At 39.6% G+C, this 14195-nt stretch overlaps 1 protein-coding gene across 1 annotated transcript in view; it reads left to right on the top strand.

Annotated features, from left to right (window-relative positions):
* Positions 1-8783: 8783 nt before the first annotated feature.
* Positions 8784-14195, top strand: part of LOC126183737 (2-oxoisovalerate dehydrogenase subunit alpha, mitochondrial) — a 174339-nt gene continuing 168927 nt past the window's right edge. The window contains exon 1 of the mRNA XM_049925943.1: positions 8784-8978. Coding sequence (XP_049781900.1) covers positions 8910-8978 — 69 coding nt within the window. The 5' untranslated portion in view covers positions 8784-8909. The remainder of the gene's footprint in view (positions 8979-14195) is intronic.

Below are 14195 nucleotides of genomic sequence, written 5' to 3'. Positions count from 1 at the left end.
AGTCTCAGTACAGAATGTACAGCACTCATGTCATGTTGGATGCACTGGTTCACGAACGAAAAGTGTAGCATTCGTGGGCCAGTTGCATCGACCGTTCATCACCAGAACACACAGAAGAATGCCTTCCTCCCACGCCGATGAGAATTCTGAGCGGAAGCCCCGGTAGGCAGGTCGCAGTACTGGGGGCAAACACATTCCTGTCAGTAGTGCCAACTATGTCGCAGGTGCTTTGGAGAGCATCTATGTGTGACTGTAAGGGAAGAGTCGCCGCTAGGGCAGACTGCACAACTCGTGAAATTTTAGAATTTAGAGCGGGGCCAGTCCCCCTCCCCCCACACCCCATAAGAGGAGGATGTTGGGTTAATAACGCTGGCTGCAGCTCCAGGATGCAGGTGTGGGTGAAGCAGCAGTGAGTGTTGCTGACGTGGTAGCGTGAGGTCAGTCGAGTAGTGGGAGCTGGCAACAGAAGAGGTCCATAGTACCTGACAGTTGTCACAGTGACAGTAGTGCATGCAGGAATGGTGTGTAATGTGGGCAAACAGCTGACTACTGCCAGTGGCTGGGTTGGTGTGGCGGCAATCGCGGCATAGTACAGAAGTGGGTGGCAGCTGTCATGTGGGTGGGTTTGGTGGAAGGTAGCCCAGGTGACCCACTGTGAGTGGTGGCAGGAGGCTGTCCAAAACACACAGCAGGCGACTGGCACAATGGCACAATGGACCACATGGCCGAAGGTGGACCTGGTGAGGTGCAATGGCGATGGGACTACAACTCAGAAAAGAAAGTGCTGCGTGGTACAGCAATGGGTTCAGAGGTGCTGGGTGTGACATTGGGATGGCACCAATAGCGACTGGGGTGACATTGGTCATGGAATCAGCAGCATCAGTGATGGGCAGGGAGACCTCAGCTGTTGGTGGCATACAGGCATCATTGAGGGTGAGCATGTGAGCTGGTTTAAAATTGTTGAGGACACAACTGAGGGGACACCATTGAGATTCAAAGTAAATGTTTTTTATTTTCATTGTAAAACGACATAAGGGCCTGAGTATTTTGGGCGGACGGGTGGATGGCATGCATTGATGCATTGACGCATAGCATTACATTAGTGCACTACGTGAGGTCACGGTACATGAAAGTCTTGTACTTGCCAAGGCATCACGGAGGCATAGTGAAAGAGCATCCCTCAACAGAAGGACAGTAGTACTTCACTGTCTCATAGACTGTGAGCAATTCCCGATCATACATGGCCCATTTACGATGGGGCCTTTTTGCCTTGGCAGTAGAAGGGGGCTGAAGCAGGTGGTGGGGATAAAGGGACTGGGTGGTGGCTGCAGCCAGCGGGGGGATGAGGGACTCAAGCACACAGACTGCTATTATGGCAGTGGCGGGAGTCCTGCATGGTGAGTGCTCTATTGATCACAGCAGGCATGTAAGAATTCCAGCTCTGGAGTAAAAGCTTGTCCAGCAATAAACTGAGTTTGGCTAAGGCATGGAGGTATTGCATAAGCTGGGTGGGCAGGGGTCTCACTGGATGAAACACTCTGCCATGAACGACATGCACGAATGTCCAAAGGAACAGGCACTGTGGCGACTACAGCTTTTATGAAATACATGAAATGTATTCATAGTTGTGAATATGGACGACCATCAGCTGTACAATGAAATGAAAACCATGAAAATTTGAACCAGACGTGACCTTGAACTCGTACATCATGCTTCTCGTTACCAGTGCCATTAGGCAATCCAAGCACAACTCACTGCCAGATCCAAACAAACACATATCATCAAGCATATATCTACAACCTGTACTCGTATATCCATTATGTATATCCCAGTACAGGCGAGAAATTGTACTTGAAAGTCGTTTGCCCAGTGTCGTTGGATAAATGCGATATTGCAGTGCCTGTGTTATTCCAAATTACAATGCAGTGTTCCTTTGGACATGCATGCGTGCATCCTGACACCGCATAAGCGACTTTCAAGTACAATGTCTCCCCTGTATGGGAATTCACGTAATGGATACATGAGTACAGGTTGTAGACACATGGTTGCCGACATATGGAAGTTTAGGTCTGCCCATGAGTCGTGCTCAGATAGCCTAACAGGAAGGCACCGCTCGCAAAAAGCAGGAAATCCGGATTCAAGTCTGACACAAATTTTCGTTGTCGTCATTCCATTATACAGCTGATGGTTGTCAATGTTCGCAACTGCAAATACATTTCATTTATTTCATGCCTAACAGGGAAGGTGCGCTGCATGGAACATGCGAGAAATGGGAGCAGTAGAAGGAGGGTCTTTGAAGTCCAGATCACTAGTGTGAAAACACGCTGCAGCGCCATAAATGTTTCACTTCACAACACACATCATCGCTACAGAGCTAGGGAACATAAGGGAAACAGAAGGAGAAGGTGGGAAGTTATACATTGAATGCATGTTCCAGTGAAGCAAGAAAAAACCTTCTGGACAAATTTTCGGTAACACAAGCTATTTATTAGGTCAGAAATACTACTACACATTATTTACCAAAACATAGATAGAAAAAAATGATCTGTACAAAAATTTGAGGCCTGATTTGTGTAGCCAAGGTTCTTAGTTCGTCAGCTATGGCAAAGAAACAAACCGGCGTTATATTCTTACGTGAGGGCCTTCACTACGATTAACACACGTTAGAAAATTCAACAAAAACACCAAAAGTTTGGCTGTCATAGAGGCTGCGGGAAACAACGCATAAAAGTAAAAGAAATACAGTGACTGAGCACCTTCGCAGATGAAGGAAGATTAAAAACCCATTGAGAAGTAAATGGGATGGTCCATATGGACGCTCAGCACTGGTTTGAAGCAATACAACGTACAGGACCGTTGTGTATGTTGCTGCACGTGGAATTAATGGCCTCTGGAGTTGAAACATGGGCTCTCCAAAACGACTCGGGAATGAAAAAGAGGATGCGGCATGCGAGCCATATATGGCGGGAATGTGACTGGTCCTGTTCAGAAATCTGTGGCACTCACAAGCTACATGGTGCTAACCAATGCACAAGGTCGACTCTCCAGTCACTCAAACAGTCACTGTGCAGCACTTAGCACTGGTTCACAAACGGGAAGTGGAACATTCGTGTGCTTGCTGCATTGAACGTTCACCACTATAACATTTATTTATTTATTTATTTATTCTTTGCCCATGGACTCCAGCTGAAAATCCAGCTGAGAGTATTGGGTGTGTCATACAATAGGCTATTAACATCAAACTTGATTTCATTATATATAAATGAAACAAATGATTAAACAGAAATAGTCCATAATCATACAAAGGTATTACATGTTTCACATTATATGTACACAAAAAATCCAAACAACATACATGATAATTTTAAAAGATACATTTCAGTAATGATATAACATAACTTAATCATAGCCAACACTTGGTTCAAGAATCATAAAAGAAGGTTGTATACCTGGAAGAATCCTGGAGATACTAGTAGGTATCAGATAGATTATATAATGGTAAGACAGAGATTTAGGAACCAGGTTTTAAATTGTAAGACATTTCCTGGGGCAGATGTGGATTCTGACCACAATCTATTGGTTATGAACTGCAGATTGAAACTGAAGAAACTGCAAAAAGGTGGGAATTTAAGGAGATGGGACCTGGATAAACTGAAAGAACCAGAGGTTGTAGAGAGTTTCAGGGAGAGCATAAGGGAACAATTGACAAGAATGGGGGAAAGAAATACAGTAGAAGAAGAATGGGTAGCTCTGAGGGATGAAGTAGTGAAGGCAGCAGAGGATCAAGTAGGTAAAAAGACGAGGGCTAATCGAAATCCTTGGGTAACAGAAGAAATATTGAATTTAATTGATGAAAGGAGAAAATACAAAAATGCAGTAAATGAAGCAGGCAAAAAGGAATACAGACGTCTCAAAAATGATATCGACAGGAAGTGCAAAACGGCTAAGCAGGGATGGCTAGAGGACAAATGTAAGGATGTAGAGGCTTGTCTCACTAGGGGTAAGATAGATACTGCCTACAGGAAAATTAAAGAGACCTTTGGAGAGAAGAGAACCACTTGTATGAATATCAAGAGCTCAGATGGCAACCCAGTTCTAAGCAAAGAAGGGAAGGCAGAAAGGTGGAAGGAGTATATAGAGGGTTTATACAAGGGCGATGTACTTGAGGACAATATTATGGAAATGGAAGAGGATGTAGATGAAGACGAAATGGGAGATAAGATACTGCGTGAAGAGTTTGACAGAGCACTGAAAGACCTGAGTCGAAACAAGGCCCCGGGAGTAGACAACATTCCATTTGAACTACTGATGGCCTCGGGAGAGCCAGTCATGACAAAACTCTACCATCTGGTGAGCACGATGTATGAGACAGGCGAAATACCCTCAGACTTCAAGAAGAATATAATAATTCCAATCCCAAAGAAAGCAGGTGTTGACAGATGTGAAAATTACCGAACTATCAGTTTAATAAGTCACAGCTGCAAAATACTAACACGAATTCTTTACAGACGAATGGAAAAACTGGTAGAAGCCGACCTCGGGGAAGATCAGTTTGGATTCCGTAGAAATGTTGGAACACGTGAGGCAATACTGACCTTACGACTTATCTTAGAAGAAAGATTAAGGAAAGGCAAACCTACGTTTCTAGCATTTGTAGACTTAGAGAAAGCTTTTGACAATGTTAACTGGAATACTCTCTTTCAAATTCTGAAGGTGGCAGGGGTAAAATACAGGGAGCGAAAGGCTATTTACAGTTTGTACAGAAACCAGATGGCAGTTATAAGAGTCGAGGGGCATGGAAGGGAAGCAGTGGTTGGGAAAGGAGTAAGACAGGGTTGTAGCCTCTCCCCGATGTTATTCAATCTGTATATTGAGCAAGCAGTAAAGGAAACAAAAGAAAAATTCGGAGTAGGTATTAAAATTCATGGAGAAGAAGTAAAAACTTTGAGGTTCGCCGATGACATTGTAATTCTGTCAGAGACAGCAAAGGACTTGGAAGAGCAGTTGAACGGAATGGACAGTGTCTTGAAAGGAGGATATAAGATGAACATCAACAAAAGCAAAACGAGGATAATGGAATGTAGTCAAATTAAGTCGGGTGATGCTGAGGGAATTAGATTAGGAAATGAGACACTTAAAGTAGTAAAGGAGTTTTGCTATTTAGGGAGTAAAATAACCGATGATGGTCGAAGTAGAGAGGATATAAAATGTAGACTGGCAATGGCAAGGAAAGCGTTTCTCAAGAAGAGGAATTTGTTAACATCGAGTATAGATTTAGGTGTCAGGAAGTCGTTTCTGAAAGTATTTGTATGGAGTGTAGCCATGTATGGAAGTGAAACATGGACGATAACTAGTTTGGACAAGAAGAGAATAGAAGCTTTCGAAATGTGGTGCTACAGAAGAATGCTGAAGATAAGGTGGGTAGATCACGTAACTAATGAGGAGGTATTGAATAGGATTGGGGAGAAGAGAAGTTTGTGGCACAACTTGACTAGAAGAAGGGATCGGTTGGTAGGACATGTTTTGAGGCATCAAGGGATCACAAATTTAGCATTGGAGGGCAGTGTGGAGGGTAAAAATCGTAGAGGGAGACCAAGAGATGAATACACTAAGCAGATTCAGAAGGATGTAGGTTGCAGTAGATACTGGGAGATGAAGAAGCTTGCACAGGATAGAGTAGCATGGAGAGCTGCATCAAACCAGTCTCAGGACTGAAGACCACAACAACAACAACATAACATATTAAACACCATCTTAGTATTCACTCAAACTGTATATACATTTCTCTGTGAGATATAGTTTCAAATGATTTTTAAAACATTATAGGTCTGTTTCTTTTTTAATGATTTTGGGGAGTTTATTAAAAAACCTTTTGCCTGCTTCTTCTGGGGCAGTCATAGACAGTTTTAGATTTCTGTTTATCATGTAGTAATTTTCATTTCCTCTTGTACCGTGTTTGTGTACATCTTTATTTAGGCGGTGTTTATTACTTGATCTTACCGCCATTATGCTTTGGTATATGTACAGTGAATATACTGTCATAATATTATAGTATACAAAAGCTTGCCTACAGGTCTGTCTTGGTGGTATTTTTGCAATGCATCTCACTGCCCTTTTCAAGAAAGAATGCATAAGAATGACTTCCTTGCACACCAATGGGAATTCTGATCCGAAACTCCAGTAAGCTGGTTTGGTGGTGAGGTGAAAGACATTCCTGTCAATAGGTGCCCACAATGACATGAGTTATTTGGAGAGCCTCTAGGTGTGACTGTGAGCAGACCTTAGGTCTCGCAAAATTTTAGAATTTAGAGTTTGGAATTTAGAATTTCGTTTCTTAGACTGAAGGTGATTTTGATGTGAGATTGTTAATTTGGAAGTGTTACGACCCCACACTGTAAACAACATTGGTGTTAATCAATAATAATAGAAAAGTTTAACTACATTCATAATTTTGAAACTGCAGTTCCCTTCTGACTCTGACATCTGGCTGCTCCAAGTATCCATCTGCATCACGATCTGGGAGAGAATATCCTGAAGACCGCAGGAAAGATTTAAATGTACTGCGATTAGAGGATGATGATGACGATGGTACTGTGATTTTGGGTGAAAACTTGTCTCTGTTTCATTACATTAGTGGCTACAGTGCACAAAATTATATAAAAAAGCTGTAAATACTGCAAAGCTTTCTGATAACAGAAACAAAACTGGCAGTTTAAAAGTGCTATAACTTAAAGCACAAGTGTTGTAACAATTGGAGCAGTCATTATATTACCTCAAAACGATGATCGATATAAATATGAAACGTAATACGAGTGACTTGTTCAGAATAAGAAACATAAATTCCATTTGGCTCTTATTTGTGAAAGAAGTCCCTAAAGTTTCTGTCATGTAGTTATTGATAATGGCTTGGTTATGCACATTAAGGGTGATCATATGCAAGTGAAGGAAGAGGGAAATACAGATCTTTCAGTTAAAGACTTGACTCTTGCGAGTTATATGAGTGTGGAAACATTCTGATTACAAAAGATGACATCTACTGTGGATGGACAATTTATGAACCATCCACAAGATTTAAATGTACTGGGATTAGAGGATGATGATGACGATGGTACTGTGATTTTGGGTGAAAACTCGTCTCTGTTTCATTACATTAGTGGCTTTAATTTTATAGGTTATGTTTAGCACAAACTTATGTTGTTGCAAATAAAATACTTGTATGAATCTGCTACAAAGGAACATTCTGCAGTACCAACAGATGTTAATGATTTGTTTGTGGGTGACCAGTGTGTAAACAACAGTAGTGTAAGACTTTTACTCAGGCATAGTGTGGAGCCTATACTGTTCTGTCAGCATATTTATGAACAATTGTACAAATTAAATAAATGGCGCTTTAAAAAACAAAAGCGACTCTGTCAAATATTCCAAATGTAACTTTGCATGGCATACAAACAAAAAACAAAACCTTTTGATTCATGTCAAAGAATACCATGAATCCTCAATAATTTTTTCATGCAAAGTTCTTCATAGAATAAGTTATTTTATGAATAAAATACAAACATTTCTTTATCACTGTGTACCTCTACTGGGCTGTTTCATCAAATAAGCCCTTCTTGACAACTGTGATATGATATGTCACCTAGTTTGGAGTCTGTTTATGGTAAATTTGTTGGGGGGTTTTGCACTTAAAAGGTAATAATCTGATGTACAAGAGAGGTGCTGTGCGTATATCATTTTAATCATGAGGTAAATGCCATAAACGTTGTGCAATCCAAAGCTTTTAGAAGTATGAAGTTCTGCTAACATGTGACGTGCTGTGTTAGCTGTTATCGAGAACTCACCGCTAGCCATATAACTTTTGCTTGTCATGTAACAACTGAGTAAGAATAGTTGCAAATATTAACAATATAGTGGCCATAACTTTTTGTCAGTTCCGTTACTGAACATGTCACTTTTGTGTCGTTGACGTTTTCACGAGGCATATATCAGATTTCAAGAATTCCTGCCAGTGTCTCCACATCTACATTCATACTCTGCAAACCACTGTGAAGTGCATGGCAGAGGGAACATCCCATTGTACTAGTTATTAGATCTTTCTCCCGTTCCATTCACGTATGTAATGGCAGAAGAATGACTGTTCAAATGGTCTGCAATTAGTCTAATACTGTCTTCGCTGTTTATATGGGGGCGACGCATGGGGGTTGTAATATATTCCTAGATTCCTCGCTTGAAATTGATTCTAGAAATTTCTAAGTAAATTTTTATGACAGAGTGTCACGAAGATGCTGAACGAACTGAATTGGTTGACATTCATTATGAATACATCTTGAACTTACGTTATCTGAGGATCTAGTGTGAATCAGCATTTAGTCCACCCCCATTCTAAACCGAATGACGCTATTTTTGCGTGCAAAAATTGTCTTCAAGCTTGATTTGCGCTGCCAAGCGGAATGGGAATGCTACGCCAGGAATAACTAACTGGGGAATAAAATAGCATCGTACAACGCGCACTCCAAATTATACCGTAGTTAACATTTCCCCGAATAATTTTTTGTTTTATCTTCTGATTGTACACTGGCCTTTATTATGAACTGGAATCGATGTCACTTATTCCCCTAGAAAGCTGCCTGTATTACTACTAAAGCGCCATGTGACAGTGACATCAGCATGACAGATTAATTCCTTGATAGTATTTCTATAATCTGATTCATTTGGCTTCGCAACAAACTGTCGTGGCCAACATCTATGGAATACGCAACTAATTAAATACGAAACACGTGCTATTGTTTTGAGGAGCTTGTAAAAACGATATGGTTTCAAGGGCCAACTAATCGATATGACTATTTGATGACGACATGTGTTATGAATGGTGAAATTTGTGCCGTTTCCTGTTGTTTTGATTTCAGAAGGAAATGGCATCTAGAGTTATTTCTCGTGGAGTGAAAGTTTCTCGGCGTTTGTTGTTGCCGTTTTCCTTCCGAGTAAGTATGTTTGTGTATTGTCAGTATTTAGCGCGGGATTCAAACCAAATAATATTTTCCCAGGCGTGGTACAGGATTCGTCGCTAGTATAAAACTGTTGTTGCTAGCGTGGAAACGTACAGTATTTGTATACGTAAATACCAAATTTGTGAAATGACCTCACATTTCCTGGAAAAACAAATGCCATGCAGACACATCTTCTGTAAGTCATATTAATCGCCTGAAGTTACATGTCCCAAATAGAAATTCAACGAACTGTAACCATCTTCCTGCCTTGATAATAAAGTAACTTCCTGCTTACAACTAGTGGTTTGAGATTTGCACGGTGTGGTCATCGGCGAGAGAGTAATCTGGTCAGTAATCTGTCTTGCTTGAAAAGAAAATAGCATTATAAAGATTCAGTTTAAGTCATCATTTTGAAGTATTATTTACCATTATTGCAAAAGGCATTTCATTGACCATCATGACCAAACGTGTGGACCAATTTTGATTATCAAATGCAAAAACACTTAAAATTTGGCCAGCAGGAGATGTGCCATAGCATCATGGCACAATGTAACAAGTTACATACATTTTCTGACACTAAAGCAAAAAATTGAGTGGTAGAAAACTTAGGTTACACATTTTCACTTAGAGAATCTACAGATAGTTCAGTACATCCTAGTTTGGAGTGCCAAACATTTCCTGCGTACCTGTGGGGAAAATGTTGTGGTTGATCAATATCGTGGTATATGTTATATTTATTTTGTGTTTGATAATTATGTCTCTCAATTTATGGAGAAATTGCTACAATACTATATTATTTCAATAAACTGCAATACTTCAGGCCCAAGTACAAGTTACAATGGAGGATTAATTAAATCTGATGCATGGTGTCACCATCATCTTTGGTATTTACTAGATTATTCACACATACAATATTTAATTACAATTAAAAAAAAATTAATGTATGTTATTATTTCCTAATAAACATTTATGAACAAAGTACATGATGAAACATGCAATCCATATCAAATGCACAGACACAACATAGTAATGTCACTGGACGACCCGGTCTTTATTGATTTGTATGACATGAGAATTTTTTTATAAATTTGTATTTTCCTTATCTGCATAACAACAACCAGCTCCATCCATTTGCTCTGGACTCGTGACATCATAAAGGTGACGGACATTGATATTTCAAGCATATGCAGAGAATGAAGTCACTCACTACACTTGTGAACAAACATAACTAACACCCGAAATAGTAAACTCCAGCAACAGAATGAAACTATTGCGATAATTGCAGGAAGTAGGGGGTTTTGGGTAGGGGCAAACTAAATAAACATTCGTATAAATAGTGAGACCATTCCAAAAAAAAAATTAAGCACACAAAATTCTTAATGTGCAACACAAATGATTGTTATCATAAATTTAGTATCACATACGAAGTAAATGGTACCAGTAACCCAAACAAAATATGGAAACAAAGTAGTCCAAATTTTACTTGACCTGTATAGCCTTTGATACCAAGAAACCTACACACAACTCGGTATCGGGCCATTCTCAAAAATTGGACATTTTTGTAAAAAAAATTACTTTTGAAAATGAAGTTTTGTGTATTTTGATGTTAGTGCAATCAAGTAAACCAGTACTCCAATAATAGTCTCCCCCCCCCCCCCCCCTGCAAAAAAAAGTATTTTGTGAAACAAACTAAAAAAATTATTCAACATAATAGTGGAGGTGAGACCTGCCTAAAGTACCTGAATACTGCGCAAGTTAGAAGTTAATAATTGTCATTGAAACATGAAGTGAATCATTATTGATTGTTCCTGCTATTGCGGTACGAATAGATCAAGATACAAATGGTACATTAGGCTGAAATATTATAATTTTTCAAATCGGCACTGTCCTTGATTACTGGTGTTTGGCAGATTTAAAACTGTCACGATTTCGCACCATTCTACATAAGAGATATTCTCTTTTCCAGGGAATATGAACAAATTGCCCTAAAAATCCCAGGCCGTAGCCAGAAGCAAGTCTGGGAGTACAGCGACTAGCTTTAAAAACTAAAAAACATTAGGCTATTATACAGAAAATTAAGGTAAACCTACTCAGGAAGCATATATAAGCTACATAATTCCATCACTACTTTTTAGAGATAAATAAAATAGGATCATTTTGATGCCTGAAGCTGACCTTGTAATATTTTGGAAATCATAAGTTAGAGCCTAAACCATTTTTTTTTTTTAAATCACTGTCTAGTTAAAAGGTAAATTTGTCACTTATATACAGACATAGCTTTTCTAATTTGATAAATAAGACAGCTTATTTTATCGTTTAATCGCTAATCAACATTCCGATACTACATTCTCACCTCTGTGAAGATCAGTTTTCACGGAGCTGAGAAACATTTACAAAATTAGACGTTGAGCTGCTGCTTATGAGGTTAGACTTTCCTATCTCCTTAGTGTTAATTTACAATTAATGTGTAATCAATTGATAAAAATAAAAATTATAAATGATTAAAACTTACCCAAAACAATGAACAATGGAGTATCTGAGATGATGATCATTAATGTTATTATTTCTTCTTGGCAGTGTAATAATATAACTCAAACTCTACAATCATACAAGCCACGCTATAACTGCCCAAGAATCAAGATGGCTGCTTGCAGTTTCCCTTACATGAAAAAGAAAGCTACTGGGACACTGAGACATTTATTGAACTATAACTCTTATTCACAGAGGTGAAGCTGTAGCATGGGACTGGGTTTGAACAATTTTTAAGTAACTTTCAAAATGGTTTTAAAAAAAATACAGTAATGTCTCATTGTTAATAAATTTTTTAATTGTTAAACTGGTTAAAAATTAAAACCCTTTATAATTCGTTGTCCAATTTAACTTAATGTAACCAAGGTAGATGTAGAGGAGAAGTAACAGAGGTGATATCCTAAATACTGTTACTGAAATTTTTAACAAAATCGAATAATTTTATTTAAAAATAAGTAAATTAATGATTTAATATAGTTTTAAGCTAAATTCAAGATATTTGAAAAAGCTTAAATGCATTTAAGTAAATCATATTATGACCTGGGACTCCAATATGCCTGATTTTTGATAATAACCCCTGGTAGTTTCACTTGACCTATACAGCTGATTCACAATCTTCTATATAAAGAGCCCACTCACAGCTCCAAAACTTGATACCACGAATTTCACTTGGCCTATGTGGCAGCTAAAGTGAAGCCTGCAGTACCAACACCCTCAAATCGTCATATCTGTCCTCTAAACCTTCACTTACCCTGCCTGTCTGATATGAAATCTACGGTACAACAAACGAAGACGTAACTAATAGCTAACATGTAATCTAACCAGCAGTGGCAAACCAATATCCATGGTACCTATCAACCACATTCTAACACAATTACCAAACGCTAACAAGAAAAACTCTGAAATTTTCGGAAACTTGCATCTACACCAATTTCAATAAACCCAAACAACTCTAAACAAAAACAGAAATATCAAACATTACAATCCAAGTTCAACAACAAAATAACAAGCAGTGACCTACTCTTAAATTTCTGTCATATCAGTGACTGTCAAAAGAAGATAAACAATATTAAGTCTCCAACCATAAGGAAGACACAGTACTAATAATTCGAAATACAGACAAGAATCTGTTGGCCACGATGTGCAAAATCAAAGTAACTCGCTAGCAAACTGGCACACACTCTTCAAATAACAACCTGACACACTCAGTGTACAACACTAAATGACTCATTAAAACAACTTTGAAACATAAACAGCCGGCCGACGTGGCCGTGCGGTTCTAGGCGCTACAGTCTGGAACCGCGTGACCGCTACGGTCGCAAGTTCAAATCCTGCCTCGGGCATGGATGTGTGTGATGTCCTTAGGTTAGTTAGGTTTAAGTAGTTCTAAGTTCTAGGGGACTGATGTCCACAGCAGTTAAGTCCCATAGTGCTCAGAGCCATTTGAACCCATTTTTTGAAAAACATCAATATACGAGAGTGGCCCCAAATACTACAACACACCATCTACAAACAGACCTGACTTAAAAACACTGCGCCACCATGTCGTCATGCAACACAACACAGTTATGTCACAGATCAGAGGAGAGGGTGGAATCATAACTTTATTTTGACCCTTGTGCTCAAATGTTAATCCAGAACCTTCTTCTCACTAGGACGTACTGAGTTCATGTGAAAACTATTAAATATAGTATCTATTTTTATCCCCTGTTTATGAAATAATCATTGAAATGTTGCAAATACACCATACCATGGAAGTGCAGCCATCCACAGGAAGCCCTGAGATTTAGCTCTGTGCCCCCAGTATACTGTTAGATAAGTCAAGCAGCAGATCTGAATGCAATACAACTTTCAATTTAATTTGGAATAATATGGAATTTTGTTTCATGTCATTTTCCTGCCCGTAATTAGTAGTTTGTTCCATCTGTGGAGCCAGTTCTCCTATTCACATACTTTTAAGCTTTCGTGAATTCTGCAGAAATGCAAAATGAATGAAATGAGAGTAAACATCAAGTAATAGGTCACGTCTTTGTGTGTTGAGAAAACAGTATGTGCAGTATAGGTAAGTTAAAAATATTAAAGCTAGAAATACACTCCTGGAAATTGAAATAAGAACACCGTGAATTCATTGTCCCAGGAAGGGGAAAATATTGACACATTCCTGGGGTCAGATACATCACATGATCACACTGACAGAACCACAGGCACATAGACACAGGCAACAGAGCATGCACAATTGTCGGCACTAGTACAGTGTATATCCACCTTTCGCAGCAATGCAGGCTGCTATTCTCCCATGGAGACGATCGTAGAGATGCTGGATGTAGTCCTGTGGAACGGCTTGCCATGCCATTTCCACCTGGCGCCTCAGTTGGACCAGCGTTCGTGTTGGACGTGCAGACCGCGTGAGACGACGCTTCATCCAGTCCCAAACATGCTCAATGGGGGACAGATCCGGAGATCTTTCTGGCCAGGGTAGTTGACTTACACCTTCTAGAGCACATTGGGTGGCACGGGATACATGCAGACGTGCATTGTCCTGTTGGAACAGCAAGTTCCCTTGCCGGTCTAGGAATGGTAGAACGATGGGTTCGATGACGGTTTGGGTGTACTGTGCACTATTCAGTGTCCCCTCGACGATCACCAGTGGTGTACGGCCAGTGTAGGAGATCGCTCCCCACA

Source organism: Schistocerca cancellata, chromosome 4 (assembly GCF_023864275.1).
Source record: "Schistocerca cancellata isolate TAMUIC-IGC-003103 chromosome 4, iqSchCanc2.1, whole genome shotgun sequence".
Lineage (NCBI taxonomy): Eukaryota > Metazoa > Arthropoda > Insecta > Orthoptera > Acrididae > Schistocerca > Schistocerca cancellata.
The sequence above is the reverse complement of the archived record's forward strand: the minus strand, read 5'-3'. Positions and strand labels throughout refer to the sequence as shown.